Genomic DNA, 20,187 nt, shown 5'->3' with positions numbered 1-20,187 from the left:
CAGCTCAACTGTTTTCAACATTGGTAATAGATATTTTTTGGTATTACAAATATAAAACATGAACATTAATATACATTTATACATTTTAACAATACGTTTAATTTTACAATGCTAGTATAACAATAGTACTCTTATCTACAGTATTCTGGTAGAAACCATCACAACCATGGTCATTTTTAGACATGCAAAGAGCATCAGACTGAAAAACAAAATTGTATTTAATCTGGAATGTTACTAATGGAAATGTGCTCTGGCATGTGTAATTCACATTTAATGTGTCTGAATGCATATTTCAACAGCAGCATAAAGACTAAATGGCTTTATCGTCTTGCTACATTATTACTTGTCTATACAACATATGGAGCGACCCACTCATCAGCATTAGTGGTGGTCTGTGCTGCGTTTTATGCCCGGCTATTCCAGGTGTTCATTACTTCAGATGGCCAGAAAACATACACTCTCCATCCCATTGAGGCTAATGGTGTATCCAACAGCTATAAGGCCTTTTAATGGAAGGTAAATTGCATTATACAGTAGGGATTAATCTAATCACACAGGGACTGATAAAAATTGAGAGCCTAGCCACTCGAAGGAGCTCTATTGAGACCTAACAAATTTTTCTTGCAGTTCCCCTCCTCTCAAATCTATTCCCGGCTTCCCCAAAAACGAGATGTATGAACCTGCATATTTTGAAACATTTGAGGCGATCAATTCAAGGGTTGCCGTCAGCTCATCACCCGCTGATTGCATGCGTGACGGATCGGGAAGATTGGAAAACCCCATGTAAATGACTCGTCTGAGGTATGACTGAGCATAAGTTTCTCTGCCTTCCTCTTGTCTGTGTTTGTAAAGGAGGAGGCTTAAACTAAAGCTGTGTGGGTGGGTTTACCATGGAAATGGAAATATGAACACAAACACACATATGTGCAAACTCACAGGTGCACATTACGACAATATTTAGAGTAGAGAGCAAACTGGACATCTTTTCTTTTGGCTCTCATTCACAACCTAAAAAATAAATACATCTTGAGTTTTTAGGCTCATGTAAGCAAGTTTCCATCCACAAGGGGGCGATAGCAGCCTGATTATAATTCATCCAATTTAACTGTCTGACAGTTGGTAAAATGGATACAAAAAGCATAATCTGGCAGCCAATTTGCATGCTAAACGCTGAAGAAGGAACATTTTGTCGAGCAGAAGTGTTGTTAATGCTGAAGAGGAGAGCGACTTTATTCCTAAGAGAATGCTAACGCGATTGTGCTGCTTTTGAGTATTTCTTTCCCCCTCCATCTCTCTTCCTCCCGATTGCTTCGCTCCCAACAACCCTCCTTCACTTCCTTTAGCTTTCTCCATCTTTCCTTGTCAGGCCTTTTCTACTTACACTCGAAGAATTCTTTTCACCTCCGGCAGACGAAATGCTCCATCGCTTTTCCCTCTGTTGCAATAAAAAATGAGGATGGGAGGAAAGAAAAATAAAGGAAGAGTGACACAGAGAGAGAGAGAGAGAGAGAGAGAGAGACAGACAGAGCGAGAGAGTGAAAGAGAGAAAAGGAGGGGGATCACAGTCACTGAACATGTCTGGGGGGAAGCGATGTTTGTTTGAATTTTTGTTACCTTGATGGAAGAATCTATGGATTCAATTTGGGAGGCAAGTGCACTCCTCTCCTATATATTTCTTTTGCACAAAGACAGACAGAGACAACTTAAATGGCTAAAGCACTATGCTCATGAGAGGCGACTGCTGACTTCAGCAGATATGAACCACGTCGAGCATGTCTGTACTGAAACACTGCGGTAGAGGAAGAGGAAACTTAGCACTGCATGCTAAAGAGAAGGCAGTTCTGTGATGATTTGCAGGAAGAAAAATGGACATGCAGACATAAACACTTTATTAAACCTGCTGCCTACCATCTAAGGCAGTATGCTAACTGAAACAGAACCTTATTAGTGATCTTTGAACCGCTGTATACAGTATAACTCTACATGTGGTGACTTAGCATGTCGTTAAGAATAAGCATGTTGCTAAAATAGCTAATCTGAAAAAGATTGCCGTGCCAAATTAAGTACATACATTTTCTTATTCTTTTTGACTCCACGTTTATCATTTTAACATGCTGCTAAGCTAACACCACAGTAAAATAGCTCATTTAAACTCATTTAATTTAATTGAATTTTCATTATTCTGGATAGATTTTGGTATTTTAACATGTTGCTATGCTAACAGTTGACTATAATAACTATTTTTGGTCAACTAATTTCAGTAAAATATTTATAAACTAAACTAATTAAACTAATTAATTATTTTGGGTACAATTTAGCATTTTAACATGTTGCTTTGCTAACAACACAATAATATATAAACTATTATGAGATTTGATTTATTGCTTCGCAAGGGATATGTATCATGCTGCCTCAGAAATGATCCAAAATGATAAATATAAGGAGGACCTTACCATTCGATTTGATTTCACATAGGGAGTGCCCCCAAAATCCCCTTAAAATGCTGTCTTGGTAGGCAGCTCGCTACATTTTTGAGCTTTTCTGTCATTACTCATTTTGTTGCTAGTCCCTATGGAGGAGTCTCATAGATGTTAACAATGGATGTCACTCCCTCACCCTCCCTTCTCTTCCTCTCTTTTCTGAAAGTAGTGATGGGCAGGAATTACATCAGCAAGAATACATACAGTCTGCATGACCCTAGACCACTGATGAGATAACAGGAAAATGATAGTAGGCCTACTGTATTATTCAAATCACTCCCTTTTTTACCCAAGAAAAAAATCACCAATGAATGTTTTTACAAAGTTAAACAACTGTATAACCTCTTCTACACATAGACACTCTTTGGATTTGACGAGAACTATTAATATGGGTGCGGAGACAGCAAGGAAGGTACAGCAGCACAGCAGTGACCACAACCTACAGTCTGTGTCCACTACACAAATGAGAACGCACAGGTCAGCGAAGAAGTCAGCTGTTGCACAATGAAGCAAAGGAAAGATGTGAAAGGAGCAGTGTCTACAGCAGCAGGGCAGCGGGAGGGAGCAAGTTTAGTCGCTGTGGGAGTTCTGCACTGGTCTAGAAGTTTCTATGGAGACTATAGGGTGGAAAGGACAAAAAGAAACACTCTCTGTGACTCTATGGCTCAAACACGGATGAGATTTTTTTTTCTTTCTGTTACCTTTTCTCTGTTTGTCGCCCCTTGGGTCTGCTGACTGCCTGGCTACAGTCAAACTATGACAGAAAACATGTAGGTTCAAACCAAGGAAGACAAAGACAGGCAGCAGTGCATTATGAAAAAAAAAAAGCAACAATACACAAAATAAGCAATAACGAAAAGATAAAAATGTATAGTGGATCGAGTAAAACAGTGTGGGTATGCAACACAGAACAAGAAGCAGGATAAAACAAAAAGGCCTTTGTCAGAGATGAGTGTCTGGGGCGAATTCACTAAACAATTTTAATTTTGCCATTTTGGGAGCGGTTATTCATCAAAAGATAATCAAATGATAGAGAAGAGCATTTTAACTGGCTATATATCTAATTTTAGCATTTTAAAGCCAGTTCAGGCGTCTGGATCGGAGCAATGTACTAAAGTACGCCAGATAGCAGTAGTCCACCACACTGTCCACAATTTGACAATGAAAACCTTTTCAAAAGATACAATAATGTCATGCAAATTACACTGACCGCATTTTTTAGCTGTTTGCATTACATTTTAATTAGCATAATTGTATACCTGATTTGCATAATTGCTTTAATGAATGTGCTGAAACAACACAGGCAGAATTGTGCAATTTTAGTCAGTTCTCCCCTCTACATTTATGCACAAAATATATATTCAGTGAGCTTTGGGGTCTCCCACCCAGAATAAAAGGCCAGAATTATGAGATCATGTCCAGATTAGGCTGTTTGTTTCTTAACTCCTGGAGCATTAAATATAATCGGATAACCACAATAAATGTTGATATATACGGTCACCTTCAGTGCATACATGATCTCTGAGTTCCCTCCATTATAAAGTCATACATTATGTATAAAGGATAATGCGCTAAAAGCCTTATCTGGTCTCTCTGCTATGACAGCCATTGCTGAGTTATACTGCATTATGTCAGCTCTGCTAATAGTCTGTAATCTATTCTACTCAGTTCAATGTTAGAAAAAAACACAAAAGGGCAAAATAGACACAAAACTGTCAAAAGAATGAATATTATCCCTTCTATGCAATGATTCATATATAAGCTGAACTACAATACAGCAAGAAGAGAGTCCTACATGGTGAAATCTGCAGACATGTCTCACTAATTATGTCTTAATTGGCACAGACTGCAAATTAGCATTTTTTGCTGTGTGTGTATGAGTGTGTAAGAGTCCCAACCCTAGCTTTAAGCCTCTTCATTAAGCTGTTTGATGGTGCATCTGTGTCAAGTTCGGTCAACACCATACTCCGTAAAGAAAATATCATTTTGGGCCTAATTTTGTGTGGACAAAAGGCAAATACAAGATGGCAAAAAATTGGTTATTCAATAAATACCCGAGAGGAATTAAGCTCTAGTAAATGAGGAAACCATTATGGGAAAAAAATCGACAAGGGTGAAAACATACTTCGTCTTCACTGTAGCAAACCATCTCAAAAACCTGAACTTCACAGTTGGGCTAACAATAATTCAACTCAACTGCAGGGAAACAGTTTCAACGAGGCATAACCAAACACGCTAAGAATAGGTAAACACTCACAGATGCACACTAATGCATACTTATAATCACACACACTGTGTGAGTACTGATAGCTGTTCAGAGCTTAACCTTTAAAGCATGACAATTACAATTTTAGATTCATGAGACCACTCTACGACTGATACTATATATTATCAGTGCTATAGAGTTCTGAAAGTTTTAATGAGCCATTTATACTAGAAAGCAGTTTGAATAGTGCTTGTTGATAGGGGTCACAGAATGTAATCATGCTTTGGATTAAACTTTCTAATTGCAGATAAAGGCCTTTAACACCTAGCTGTAATTTAAGTAGGTGACTTGACACATATTTTAGCTGCAATTATATATATATATATATATATATATATATATATATATATATATATATATATATATATATATATATATATTTTTTTTTTTTTTTTTTTTTTTTTTTTTTTTTTAATAGCAATTTTTCCAGAGTTAGCCATAACGTATTTTACTTGAAGACTTTAGTATATTCTTGTCTCTGCACTTAAATATTTCCTTTTAAAAAGCTGCAGTTGTAATTCTTCCCAGGGTTGTGACAAAAAAAAAAAAAAAAAAAAAAGACAATAAAAAAAACATATATATATATATATATATATATATATATATATATATATATATATATATATATATATATATATATATATATATATATATATATATATATATATATATATATGATTTTGTATGTAAAAACATTTCATAGTTTATTGTGAAATTGAATGCATTTACTATTACACTGTGATATATATATGGCAATAATAACAATAATAATAATAATAATAATAATAATAATAATAATAATAATCTTCCCTTAATCCTCCTCCTTCCAAAGTTCAGTGTTTTTGCCCCCAAACTGTATCACCATTTAAAAGAAGAAAAATTCATAGACGTTTAGTAAATTATTTAAAGCATCAGTCATGTCCATTGCATGCATTATGTGGGTTATGTGCCTTAGTTTAATACTTTAGGTTGAGGGATTGTTCAAGTATTACATTATTGCTTACTTGGTGCATATATTCATGATGTTTACGCTTTCGTAAAAAAGTCAGTGGGTGTAAGAGCAGAAGTTTTCAACTTATACATATTTCAAGAGCCAGACTGTTGCCTTCCTCTGCTCTCAAGTTTCCCGCTGTGTTCATTTGTAGGATCCCCATTAGCATGAATAGATTGAACACAGGCTAGCAGTCCTTCATCCATTTGGGACCATATGGGGTGCCTCCGCTACAGCTATCAGCCCAGCCAGCATCTTCACTTAGAGGTTAACTTCCTTTCAAACTGCATCAAGCTCCATTCGCACTAACACAAGCAATTTAACGGACTGCAAGTGACTAAGGCGCCACCACTGTCCCTATAGAAAAAGAAGATGAAGAGAACCCGTGGTACAAACGAGAGATTGAAGTCAGCGTATGTAGGAGGGAAATAGAGAGAGAAAGACGATTAGAAGAAATGGACAGTGTCTGGAAGGGGCCATTTGGATGTGTTAGAGACCCCACTAAGCTCACTTTCCTCACAAGCTGTTAGAATGATCCAATGGGATAAAAGAAAATTCTAGAATAAGACAGTAGAGAAAAATGGCTTAGATTTTTCCCGAATGTGCACTCATCTCTTTAACGGCCCCCACACACACACACCAGACGCACTTCTAATATCATCAGCATCACATTGCCGCTGGAGAAGTATGTGTTTACTTACCGTGTACAATAGGGTTATTTGCACTTTAATGCAGATTTGTGGCCAAATTAAGTTTTATGCGTTTATGATCTTTTAAAACACATTTTGATAAATTTAACTGAAAGTTTTTGTGGTTTATAAGGGTTTATATGTATGGGTTGGTTTAAAATAAAAGTTTAAAGGGTTTAAAACAGCACTGGTACTATTACAAGCACGATGTCAACGCAAAGCTGTTTGATTTACAACAGTACACCACAACATTGCAGGGAATATTCCACGCTGAGTTAACACAATCTAATGTGAAAAAAACAAAAAAACAAACACCTAACATTTAGTCCTCTACACCTCCTAGACTCCACAAAGTGAGGGTTTACACTGCACCAATGAGCGCCTTCATAAATCAGGGGCTGGGAATACTGGGTCTGGCTGACATGCTTACGTTGGCTCTCTTTGTAAACGAAGCTCATTCTCCGTGTTAAAGGCTCAGATTGTCGTGGTGGAGGTGGAGGAGGAACCTGTGAAGTCGGCCGGATTGTTAGAGGGGTTTAGAGACCACTGGCATGGCAGTTTTTTTTATATTGTTTTAGCACAGATTTGTTGTTATGGTGTTATAGTTTTTGAGGTAGATGTGGTTTCATGAGGTAGAGTGGTTTTAGGGAAAGCTGTGTAATGTTGAATGGTTATGAATCCAGCAGGATCCTGTAAAGTGCACTTATGTTTTTTTTTTTTAGATTACATTTATCACCATGCATTGAAAACCACTTCTTTATGAAGGAATTATGAATAATACGTGGAAAACCACTCTCTCGTTGGTCTTGACCTAAAGAAGAAATCCAAATAATTGATTGTCTTAGGCACTGAGTTATTATAATAATTCCAAATGTGCAATTTCATTTTTTCAAACTCTCGGGCACACCATTATCGCTGTAATTACAGCATTGTCAACATAATCAAACCTGTGGAATGAAATCAACAGAATTTTATGCTGTAAGCTGGAAACTTTTCCATTGGGCATCGAAAGGCGAATGCTAAAAGCATCACGACTCATCATCAGTACTGTCAGAAGAACTCTGTAGTGTCATTTGACACGCATTTAGAAAGCCTTCGATCCTCTGTAATGTGAGAAAATGAACCTCTAATCTAATGCTTGTCTGAAGTAATCCAGAAGTGTTGTGTCAAGACTTTTTTGACTGGGGTGGCTCATGTAGGTTAGAGACTCATTGTCCAGAAAAATACTACATATATCTTCACTGATAACTTAAGAAATAGCTTGAATTTTGGAGTAACCAATCAAATCACTCCAGTGACCAGGACCACCCCAGGACATGCCTCTAGTTAAAAGTAATGCAGTACAAGGATCTAATGGGCTGGAATAGTAGGCTGCAGACAGTATGATCCAAATGAAAAGTGAGTGAGCATGTGGCAAATGCCACCAAAGTATACACTTGTCGCAAATTGCAGGCAGGTAATTTTCCACAGGGCATTTGTTTTGAAATCTTAATGACAAAAGCCTCTGGACACTGGCGCGTGGATGTTTGCAATGCTTCTTCCGCTAATAGAACATTAAATATTCAGCAGTATAGCTAATGCAAGGATGAACAGTCAGCTCTTTCCAGGGGAAGCAGATAGGAGACAGCGCTGCAGTGGGCAGGTGTACTTTGAGAAGCTTAATGGGAAGAGACTAAATATGATCCAACTATTAATATTGTATTAATTAGCTTACAAAACACAAGGCTTGGAGAAATGGAAAGTAGTGCATGTGCTGATAAAGATTAGTTTTTCAAACACCAGGTGCATTTCAAACGACCTTTTTTTTTCTAACTTAAATTCAAGTATCACAATACAAACTCTTCATTCCCCATTCTTTCTTTTTTTTTTTTTTTAAAGGGATAGTTCACCCAAAAATGAAAATTTTGTCATCATTTATCACCCTCGTGTCGTTCCAAACATGTACATGTATGCTTTTCTTTCTTCTGTGAAACATAAGATATTTATATAAAAAAATAAAAATAAAAAAAAAAACAACAACAAAAAGTTATTGCCCATACATTTAAGTCCTACAGATTTAAAACAACATGAGAGTGAATAAATGATGATAGAATTTCATTTTTCATTTATCATATCCATTTTAACCATTTCATATCAAAACATTACTGGATTTTAATCCCTGTCATTTTAAAGCTGGTTAAAAGGAATTAACAACATTAATACACCATTAAAACAGGAATTTCCTCCAGTAACAAATTATTTACAGAATTATTATCAGTAATTAATGTGTAAGATAACTATTTAGAGTTCCAGTTACAATTGCAGCATTGCATGTGTGAGCATAGTATTACTTTAGCGAGTTTATGACGCAATTACGCAGGAATTTTAGAAAACACATGGTGGGTTTATTTCACTTGAAGTGAAGGAATTGACTGTGTCAGGGATGGGTATTAGTGTGGGCTCACAGGTTAGAGGGGTCTTACCTTAAAGGAGGACATGGCAGGGTCCCTGTTATACCTGTCTATGGTGTGGAACTTGGTGGAGTGGTTGAGTTCATGGTAGAGCTCTGAGTGTCTTTTACGAGTGTGCATCACTTTCTGTAAGGAAGGGGAAAACAACAAAAACAAACAAAAAGAAACAAAAGCAAAAATAAGAAAGGGCAGGCCAGGGAAGAGCTGGGTCAGTGGCTACTGGTGTTAAACTGCAAAACTAGGGTCACTTTGAACACGCATCCTCTCGGAGGGTGGTGTTCTGGTTGTGTAGTAAAACGGATTGGTTTTGATGACTATTAAACAATGGTAAAGCTCTCTGGTCAGTATCATTTCATACTGACAGATACTTCCACCAATTGGAGGTGGTTGGAAGCTGGCTGGGCTGTTTTGTAGTCACAGCTGGTGTTCACGCAGAGCTGACATGGAGCTCCAACCTGCGAATGTGAGCGTCCATGTACTTGGGTTGATTTCTGAGAAATAATGGAATTTGGAGTATTTTGCCTTTTTTTATAAATGGTTACTGCATATAACCAAGACTCGTTTATTATAGGGCTGCCAAAGTTAAGTATATGAATTTATAAAATGTTTACATTTTATGGCATTTAATGTAGCACATACACCTGTTTAACTTCATTATGCTCAGTGTGATTTTTTCTTGTCAAAATATGATTACTTGGACACAAAGACAACAATCCAGCCTGACCACAAAAATAGTGCTACAAATGCCAAACCAGCAAACATATCATGGTTGTAAGACTGACTGCTTTTTTTCTCACCAGAGCAATACCTATTTTAGTTAAATCTTATTTAATTTTTGTTTTCGAGAGGAATTTAATGAATTAAAACTACACGGACTAAAATATTATGCATTTACAATGATATTTCAGCTAATTAACTTTTTGAAATGAATCCTTGTGACAAAAACAAATGATTATCTAAATCATTTAAACTTATTTTAATCTACAGTCAACCTCAAATGTTTATCAGGACAGGAGGGAGATCTCATGCAGCACTGACTAGGATGGGAAAGGTTATGGAGCTCTAAAAGCATCTGAATGCGTTAGTAACAAGACATACCTCTGTTTGAGAAGAAGCCTCCATAGTGGAGAGCAAATATCCAGTCATAACTTATGCTTTCAAATATAATTGAAGAGACGCTTGTTTAAAAGCACACTAGTGGGTTCTGGAGAAAATGGATTGGGATGTTTTAGACTGGAGATTTGCTGGATCCTGCCAGTTGATCATTCCATGGAGGTGCCCCCCAGGCTGCCTCAGTCATACACGTGCAGTCTCCGCTCGTCTCATTATGCCGTCTATCTCTTTCACACACAATAATGCCATTCACTCAACACTTACAGAGCTCTACACTGGTTCAGTGTTTCTGCAGCCTTGATCCTTCTGTACTCAGAAACATATTCTACTTGTGTCATTAGACACCACATTTTGTGAAGACATGTCAAATATGTCATATGGTAAACAGGGTGACCAGATTTCTAAAATGCTAAATTGATTTCTGAATTTACTGAACATTGCTACGTAGTACTTAACCTATGTTTGAACTGCAGCAATGCTGTAAATAACAACTATTCATCAACTTTACATCTATTTGTACTTTACGCCAATACTGTTTACATTAACTTTAAATCTAATGTCAAACTCATGACATTGGCCCACCTTAACCAAGTTTGGACACCCATGGTTTAGGCCAAACATTGACTCAACTGATCTTCTACAGCTCAGTCAGGACAGTACTAAATAAATAACATACCATTGTTATAATCCCTTCTGTGTTGTTATATTCATTAACATCTTTCATATTCCACCAGGGGGATGTAAACTTTTGAGCAGAACCACACAAAGGCATATACACACTCAATTAAGTTAATGCATGTATCTCAAATGGCAATATTTGGTCACCCTATTTTTAAGCAATGCAGAAAAGCCTAAAAAAAACAAGGCATGTGAAACACTAAGCAGTTTTGCCATGGATAGGTCTGTTGCTAATACTAAATGCATGATGGGGGAAACAAGCACCAGAGCAGCAACTATCACTTGCTCCTGTATGAGTCCAGTGAAAAATCTCTAGATAATGTTGGACAGAAGCACAAACAATAGCCTGAGGATAGATGGGGATGGGGTCTTACCTCAAAGTCCAGCTCAGAGTACCGTACTCTTTTCCTCTGGGGGAAGGGGGAGGGGGAGAGAAGACACCATCAATCACAACTGCACATCTTTCAGCCCCAAGTAAACTGGCACCCATGACACAACTGCCTCATGCAGGTGCAGTGAGCATATAATACCCCTCAGCGGACTGAAGTGCTTTTCCAGTGTCTGTTTTATGTTTGGATTGAAACCGAACTTCACCGTAAACACAGGAAAGGTGTATTTGCCTTCAACAACAAATGGGTGCATGGTGGGCATCTTACAGCATAAGAAAAGTGCAAAAACAATGTCTATGTAAAAAAATAAATAAATACATTAATGTGTACTTTTCAAATCATACCTGAAACTGGTTTCATCTACTACAGTATATTAAATGACATAATTTTTAGGATATTTAACTAGCATCTTTATGTAGGTCAAAGAAAAAATCAAACAGGCCAGATTGGGCCACTGGTTGGATAGGCCTTGGATAGGATTTTCCTGCATAAAACAGCATAAGTGATGATGATATGAGCCTTTGATGTATTAAATAAATAAATAAAGACTCTGTCTGCATATAATGTAAACAGCAGAAGCGGTGGTATGTTTAGAAAATGGCATAATATTTTATAAATGTCTCGAGTCTGTAAACATCTCTAATCCTCTGTAAACACCAAAACCACTTGCTCGGTAGGAACTTGCTTAGTTTTGACAAAATTTGTTTGTACTTCTGCAGTTTGCACAGTAGTATGCAGGGTCTCAAATTAACTTAATGCTCCTCTTGGTCCAACAGGCAGTAAATGTTTGTTATAGGCCCATGAATCTGTATTTTCATTACTTTTTTATTAAAGAACAACTTAACAGATTGTCAACCGGCTTTGTGTTGTTGCAGTGTTGGTAGAATAAATGAACAATGGGTAGGCTACTCTTTCTGCATATGTTACCTGCACATAGTTTCTTTTCCCTATTCCAAAGGTAAAAACCTGTTTGAAAATCCTTTATGAACATATATTTGTCCATGGGATTCCTTAGCTACCTCTACCTCTGAGCACATTAATGACCTAATATTGCATTGCCATTTTCACTGTAGCAAAATCAGCCTGTATCTCAATGACATGACAACTGTCACAAAAATGTGAAGACCTATTGCGGTAAGGACTTTTTTCCTCACATTTCCATTTTTTTGGCAACACACACAATGTTGCCACATGGACTTCTGTAGAAAATAATTTCTGATCTAATATATTAATTCTATAATATATAAACATATAATATGTTACTTTCCTGTTGTTTTTGAAGCTTAAAATTTCATATAAGAGACAGTCTATAATAAATATAGTTTAAATTCTTCGGAACACTCTAACAAATACAGTAAACCAATAGTGTCAGTACACATTGTGGTGATTTGTCACAAGCTCAGACACACAGAACACAAATCAGTTAAGACCCGGGCCTATGTTACTATGCCACTCACCAAGGGAGGATGATCTCAATGTTTACTTTGTTTAAAGTGTGAGAAGTTAGTTGTTGGCAAAGGTACTTCAGGTGTCACTGGGTGAGAGAGGTGAGAGTAAACCAAAGCACTGCAGACCCCTCCAGGGTTCAAGCCCTATAAAATATCAATACTTCGGTACCTTTCCCTGAGTGGTCCAACTTTATGACTCCAAACCTGAGTCAGTGAGTTCTTTAGAAGAAAAGTGAAGTTAAAAAACTGGTAAAATGCAGCCTTTCCAACATGATGACTGATATGAAAGTAATATACATAATGGTGTATACTCTAATAACCTGTGGATGCATTTACAGGCACTTATGAGTAAGTGTGTGAGGCACAGAGAGATGGAGAATGAATGAGAAAACAGAAACAGTGTATTTTATAGGTGGTCATCTTAAAGCATTAATTTGATTTTTAAAGTCAACATGAAATTAATATTTTGCTTCCATAATATGATTAATTTCAGAGTGAATATGATATTGAAGGATGAACAAAAATAAATAATAGTTCTCTTCAATAAAGGGAAATACAAGATGATCAATTAGCATGTAAAGAACTTTGGATGTACGATACACAGTAAAGCACTATATAAAATGCATTGTTCATTCATTCATTTGGTCCCAAACTAACTAGGCTTTATAAAAAAAGATGAATGTATGGAATATTTTAATCTGCCTTACTTATATCCCTTTTGTTGTATTATTATTAGTAGTATATTTTATACTTGTGTGTGTGTGTGTGTGTGTGTGTGTGTGATTTATTTGATAAAAAGGATAGAAAACATTAAATCACAAATCACTGTTTAAAATGAAAGAAAAAAAAGTTTTCAATTAGTTTGACTTCCTGAGACCATGCTTAAGCACCTCTGCTTGTTGATCATTTGCAGTTTCAAACCCCATTTGGTTGGTAAGAAGAGCTGAAAAAATAAAAACTACACATTTTATGTTGACTTTTAAGTTTGACAACTGACTTTAGTTAGAAATTCATGCCCCAGCCCCAAGAACTATGTGTAGGAGACAGAGGGAAGGATTTGTGTCCGTTAATGAAGGAGTGCAGGCTCTCTCAGGCACTTCCTCTGGCTGTTTCTCTCTCACCATCTGCTGTTTCTCCTTGTGGGGCTGTAGTGTAATTATAGAGAGAAGAGCAACTGCACACACACACACACACACATATACACACACTGATGCAGTCACTAAGTTGTGTAACATCATGTTGACAGGGGACTCTGGGTATAGAAGGCACACCTGAATGGATTCTTGTGACAGACTGATGTGAGAGTTGCTAGATGATCAGTATGTATGGTGTCTCAGGGACTACAGATGATGCAGTGTCATCCGGCCCCCGAAATGAAAGGAGACATTAGTAATAAGATAATTCAGCCTCTGTATTTCTCACTTGTAACACCTTTAAAGGGGTCATATGATGTTGCTCAAAATAACATATTTATAACATGTTTATGCGGTTTAGGGTAAATATATATATATATATATATATATATATTTCACATACTGTACATTACTGTTGCACTTATATGCCCTGCCTTACTGAAACGCAGTTTGATTTTCACAAAGCTCATCGCTTTGAAAAGCGAGTTGTATGCTGATTGGTCAACTATCCAGTGTGTTGTGATTGACCGAATGCCTCAAGCGGAAATGTTACGCCCCTTACTATACTGTGATGCCTGGTGTGAAGAGATAAAAACGATAAAACCCATTACGAACGAGGTATTTGTTGCATTCAGTGGGGACATAATTATGGATCATAATGACTTATACTGTCTTTTTACAAGTTGCGTTGCATTCTGTGCTGCGTAAACATAAAACCATGTCTGCATTTGTGATCGGAGAAATGACAAACAACAAGTGATATTCTACACTACACAAAACGCATGATTGAATCATCAGTGGCGAATTATTTCAATATGAAAAAAATACTTATAGACTGTGAGTCAGAAGTGACTTCACTTATATAATGAACATCTCTTTGAGTTCAAGACTTTGGTCTTTGCAACTTTAGGGATCTCATCTATGCATGAACAGCTTGTAACACTCCAAAGAGGAAGGAAAACTTGCAATTGCATCATATGACCCCTTTAAAGTATTCACCTCCATGTTATTCCAAACCTGACTTACAGTATGTTCTTCAGCTGAAAACAAAATATGTTATTTTGGAAAGCAAATGGGGTCTAGTGTTGTTTTGGACCCCAGTGACTTCAAAAGATCCTCTTTTGTGTTTCACAGAGGAAAGTCAAACATTTTGGGAATGATGTGAACAATGACAATTTTCATTTTGAGAGATCTAGTAAGAAACTCTATGTTGCTAGGTTAGGAATGTACACTTTGTGTGTTTGGGTTGGTGTGTTTCTCAATCACTACATTCATCCTAGTTTTTTCGAACTGACATTTACCTGTGTAAGGTCCAGGCACTCAGCCCAAGGAAGGTATCCGGTGCTGGGTGAAGGTTTCCTGCGTGTTCGGTGAAATGATCAAAGACGCTCAAAAATGATGAAAGACCGAACACGCAGGAAACCTTCATCCAGCACCAGATACCTTCCTTGGGCTGAGTGCCTGGACCTTACACCTGCCATAATGATACTTTGTGCTATGCGGTCCCCAGTTCCCTTTTCCTGGCAAGAATGCTAAGAGAGTACAACACTATTGTGCTCCTAGGTTGTACACCAAAACTGCAAACTGCAGGTGGTGTCCATGATGCTTCTGGATTTAAAAAGAATGAACCCCTTTTTTAACCCTTACTTACTTCCAAAGATCCAGCCGAGAGGCTGGTGTTGGTGCTGCCCAGGTTGCGGGGAAGGGTTCTGGTGCGCTCCACTGTCCCCGAGGTGAGGATCTGCCGGACAGAGGGACGATTCTGCTTGACCTGCATGGTGTGGGTGTTGGTGTGGGAATGCGTGTGCCCGGTGTGGGCTGGCAACTGTTTGAGTGTGCCATAGGAGCGGTTTAGGTTCATGCTGATGTGGTCCACAGCTGCAAAGTCTGCAGGGTATGCTTCACTCTCTGCTGGATGCAGAGTCAGGGGTGAAGGGGGTGGAGGAAAGGGAGGGTCATCTACTGTAATGTTCAGGGGCTTCCCCTCATCCTGGGTTGGAGGAGGGGGCTTGAGACTGACTGTCCGACGTGGCAACACCATGTAGTCCCCTTCCCCACCAACACCACCAGCTGAATCCTGGGTGGAAGAAGGGTTTGGTCGGGGCCAACCCAGCCCGCTCTCTGTGCACAAGTAGATGGGTCCAGATCGTTGATGCTGACCTTGCTGCTCCACATTAACCTCCTTCTTTAGTGGCTGCTCGCTTAGCTCATTCAACGGACCCAAAGGAGGTACCTGCACCAGGAGATTAGGAGGTGGGATGTTCCCAGGCAGGCTGCTGAAATTAACGCCTTCCTGGTGAGCTGACAACTTTGGGTCATCCTCATCGTCCAGGGAGATGCGGGATAGAGTGCCAGTTATGGTAGCAGGGTTACAGGTGTTTACCTCCTTAAAAATGACTGAGGTAGAAAGGAGAAAGTAAGAGAGAAAGAGAACAGATAGACAGAAGTGGGGAGGAGGAAAAGAGACAGAAACAGAGGTCGAGTGCACATGATCACACAGATGGACAGTGAGGCAAAGAACCAAGAGAGAAATAGATCATAACAAATGTGGATGCCAAAACAGTACATGACAGAAAAGGAAAGGGGTGGGATGGAAGATGGTTACGAAGCAGTTCCCAAAGGTACAGAGCCCAGATGTTTTGGAGAGAGGTTGAAGCAGTGACAATAAGCAAGGTTGATTTGAGTGGGTGCAGAGAGAATGTGATCGGTGGAGGGAATGATGGGGAAAGAGACAAAAGAAAATGAGCTCAGTTACAGTGCGTGGAAATGGAGTGTGTCAGTGCACAGGTCAAAAGAGAAGCTAAAGGTAAGGCAATGAGGGCAGGAAAGGACAAACATTTTCAGGCAGGTGAATTATTATCCAGGAATCTTGGCATGCAGAAGTTGGATGGTTGCAAATGTTGGTGCCCCAGAGGTGTTACAGTAGCAGTTCACTTGAATTAGGTAGGGTTAGGAAGGAAAGCCATGCACAAATCAGCTCCTCTAAGAGAAAAACCATGAGCCGTAATGGCCTACCGGTTTTATACATCATTAATAAGGTCACATTTAACAGCCAACACAACTCAGTACAAAATTTGAAAGAAAATAAATTAATACTAAACAAGTGCATATATTTAAAATAACATACAAAATTTGATAAAAAGGAACCTTCCTTTGATTTTGTCTTAATTTGAATGGTATAAGGTTGATATTACAGTAACGGTAGTTTATAATCCACAAAACCTTTATTTTTCTCCCCTAAAACCTATACATTTCAGGTTACAGACAAAGATAAGTTTGGATGTTAATAAACCTACCATGTCAACACTGCAGCACAGCCTTTTTCATTATAAAGTGAAACTAGTAGCATGATCAAGTTGGTTGAGTGTTAAAACTAAACCTGCCAATTACAGTTCTTGGAACTTGACATTCCAAGCTGAAATTAAAAGGATTGTTCACCCAGAAATTAAAATTCTCTCATTATAACTCACTTTCATGTCATTCCAAACCCTTAAGACCATTCAACGTTCATCGAAAAACACACATTAAGATATTTTTGACAGAAATCCAAGAGCTTTCTGACCCTGCATAGACAGCAACGCAACTACCAAGTTAAAGGCACAGAAAGGTAGTAAGAACATCGTTAAAATAATCTATGTGACATAATCGATTAAACTGTAATTTTACAAAGCTACGAAAAAACTTTTTGTGCGCAAAGAAATCAAAAATAACAAATTTATTAAATTCTTCTGTCACATGGACTACTTTAATGATGTCCTTAACTATGTTTCTGGGCCTGGAAACATTTCTGTAATATTGCTGTCTATTCAGGGTCAGAAAGCTCTTGGCTTTCATCAAAAGAGTCTTTATTTGTGAACAAAGATCTTACGGGTTTGGAACGACATGAGGGTGAGTAATTAATGACAGAATTTTCATTTTTGGGTGAACAATCCAATTAAGGCTCTAGCATCCCAAACGTATATAAGGATATGGCAATCAATTTGTTTATGCAAAACAATAAAATGCTGTAGTCTAACTAACAAAAATGACACACAAACAGAAATGTTCTAACTTAAGATTGAGACTTACATGGATGTCCTCTTTCTGCAAGTTAGGGGGAGACAATGATGTGCAGGGTTAAGTGCAAGAATTAGAGAGCAAAGAGGTAGGACAGCGGTAATGAAAGAAAAAACGGAGGTCCCAGAAGTACTTACCTGTTTGACACGCTAAGTCCACATCTTTTTCAAAGTCCGTCTGCGTAAGTGAATATAGGACAGAGAAGAGATAACTTCAGCTTGTTACAAACAGAATGCTGCCCACAAGTGAACAAAACTTACTGAGACCCATTCTTAATCAATTACTTTTGGGTCATACAATTTATGTATGATGAAGGGTGGAGCTAATCTGTTGCAACCAGTATGTGGTGTTTAAAGAGTCCATCAAAAATAAACACATTGTTAATTTTAGCAATCATCCCGCTGTGTTTCGACAAAGTACTGGTTTAATGCAACACATCTGCAACACCTCTACAGTAAATAGCAGATCCCTTGGCACCAGCACTAATTACAATGAACCAAAGTGAACAAAAATTATCATACCACAGTCTGACACAGCTGGGCTTGACTTTCCAAAAAAAAAAAAAAAAACTGATATTATTTTCATGAAAAAAGGGGAGGACTCTTAAAAAAAGTACAATACAATGGACACAAACTGAGTCCCTCAGGGTAAACCAAAAATGTCCATCCCAGAGCAGCTCAACTCCAGGCCCTCATTGAAATGCAGCGTTGGCTATTGCTGCCAAAAAAATTTACTCTCAAAGGAGTTCAAAACAAAGCTTTAGTCAGGGCATTACACAATGGTACAATTTTAGAACGTCCTAGTGAGGGCAACCTGTTTGTATACCTATGCGTGTTGAAGTAAAAAAAAAAAAAAAAAAAAAGAACAAGACATGAGACAAGAAAAGAGACCTGTGACTATGCAAAAATTTTACTGCACAGCCATGGAATCTAAGCAGTTACTTTGCATTAAATAACTTGTTCACAGCCAACCACTTCTCTAAATAGCTGGCTAAAATGCTCATGCTATGCTGTCAGCTACACTCTAAAATGGACAGCACTAACTCTAAAGCAAACACGTGCAATAAAGCACATTTCAGAGACGTACGGTCATGTGATTGTGCTCCAAGACAACGCTCTGGCTCTGGTGGAGAACGTGGGCATGGTTGTGGTTAAGCGTATGCATGTGGTTGTGGCTCAAGGTGTGGGTGTGGTTCTTGTCGAGGGTGTGGTTAAGAGTATGGACATGGTTGTGGTCGAGATTGTGAGCATGGTTGTGATTGAGAAGGTGGCTATGGTTTAAAGTCTGAGTGTGGTTCTGGTGGAGAATGTGGGTGTGGTTATAGTTATGTCCATGATTGTGATTGGCCAAGGCTAGAGGGTGGGCAGGGCAGGTTTGGTGGCAGCCTTTGCAGCACCCAGGTGAATATCGGAGCGAGCCACACTGCTCCTGACTGTAGAGGCTCGGACGGTGTGGGCCCCTCTGCCGGCAAAGAGGCAGAATGGAGAAAAAGGTAGGGAGAGAGAAAAAGTGAGGGGTGAGTTGAAGTAAGGAAGGCGATAGGTGCAGCAGACCTTCAGGGGCGGTGATCCCTCTAAGCCAAACTGATCCACACACACACTTGGAGAATTTCTGCTGTAGTTACCATGGTTACATGCAAGTCTAGTCTTTGAAATTACTGCAAGGCACAGGGCAAAGGGCTTAAAAACTATATGAAAATACCCAATAAAGTTATAAGTGCCAAGTATTTTACTAACATTCTTTACTACTTTTTATTATTTAATATAATTACTGTTAATTTTATTCAAAACTAACTGACCTTTCAAAAAAAAAAAAAATCTCAGGTGTCCCCAGATTGTGTTTGTGAAGTTGTAGCTCAAAATACCCCACAGAACATTTATTGTATCATTTTGCAAATTGAGTGGAAACAGAAACTCACTGTTTTCATGCATGTGTCTAAAAGCATATGAGCTGCTGCTCATAATAGGGCTGTGCCTTTACAGCTCGTTCCTCAGATGTTCTGCTAAAAAAATCTTTCTGGTTTTGATTTATCAGGTCTATTGCACAGAAATCATGTGTTTTAAAGCCATATCAGTTTAAACATCTGATAAAATTTTTTTTTATTTATTTTTTATTTTTTGAGGGCACATGTACAGAAAGCGGCTGTCACATGGCATGTGAGTACTAAACTAAGTTCTCTTTCATGTCTTATTGCACGTGAACCGTCAAATACATATAAATTGCAAAAAAACAGTCGGTTATGCCTATGAAGATAAACAGCGGGGAAAGGAATAACATTTTTATTTGATCTGCATTTTAAGTGTAAGCAACATAATATACAGTATCTATCCTGCTGTCTACGCTGTTAATATGACCCAAAAAATAAAAAGAAACAAAAAAAAACTGACCTGAAAACTTCTGTATAACTTCTATATTCTATATAACTTTGACATAAAGTACTTTTTATACTATCTTTTTATACGTGAAGATAAACATGGCAGATTGTGTGCTGCTC

The 20,187-nt window shown here is 38.0% G+C and overlaps 1 protein-coding gene across 10 annotated transcripts in view; it reads right to left on the bottom strand.

Annotated features, from left to right (window-relative positions):
- Positions 1–20,187, bottom strand: part of adgrb2 (adhesion G protein-coupled receptor B2) — a 254,928-nt gene that overhangs the window by 1,138 nt on the left and 233,603 nt on the right. For 4 of the 10 annotated variants that reach the window (XM_026288827.1, XM_026288829.1, XM_026288831.1 and 1 more), the window contains 6 exons: positions 17,831–17,870; positions 17,706–17,720; positions 15,289–16,034; positions 11,042–11,077; positions 8,889–9,002; positions 5,559–6,932 (listed from right to left, as the gene is read on the bottom strand). In XM_026288827.1, the coding sequence (XP_026144612.1) occupies positions 6,702–6,932; positions 8,889–9,002; positions 11,042–11,077; positions 15,289–16,034; positions 17,706–17,720; positions 17,831–17,870 (1,182 nt within the window). In that variant the 3' untranslated portion in view covers positions 5,559–6,701. Of the gene's footprint in view, positions 1–1,381; positions 1,436–3,181; positions 3,235–5,558; positions 6,933–8,888; positions 9,003–11,041; positions 11,078–15,288; positions 16,035–17,705; positions 17,721–17,830; positions 17,871–20,187 lie in introns of those variants that run through there. The other 6 variants (XM_026288832.1, XM_026288830.1, XM_026288834.1 and 3 more) reach the window with 5 other exon arrangements.

This window comes from Carassius auratus, chromosome 19, assembly GCF_003368295.1.
Source record: "Carassius auratus strain Wakin chromosome 19, ASM336829v1, whole genome shotgun sequence".
NCBI classification, from domain to species: Eukaryota; Metazoa; Chordata; class Actinopteri; order Cypriniformes; family Cyprinidae; genus Carassius; species Carassius auratus.
This window is presented reverse-complemented; position numbering and strand designations above follow the sequence as displayed.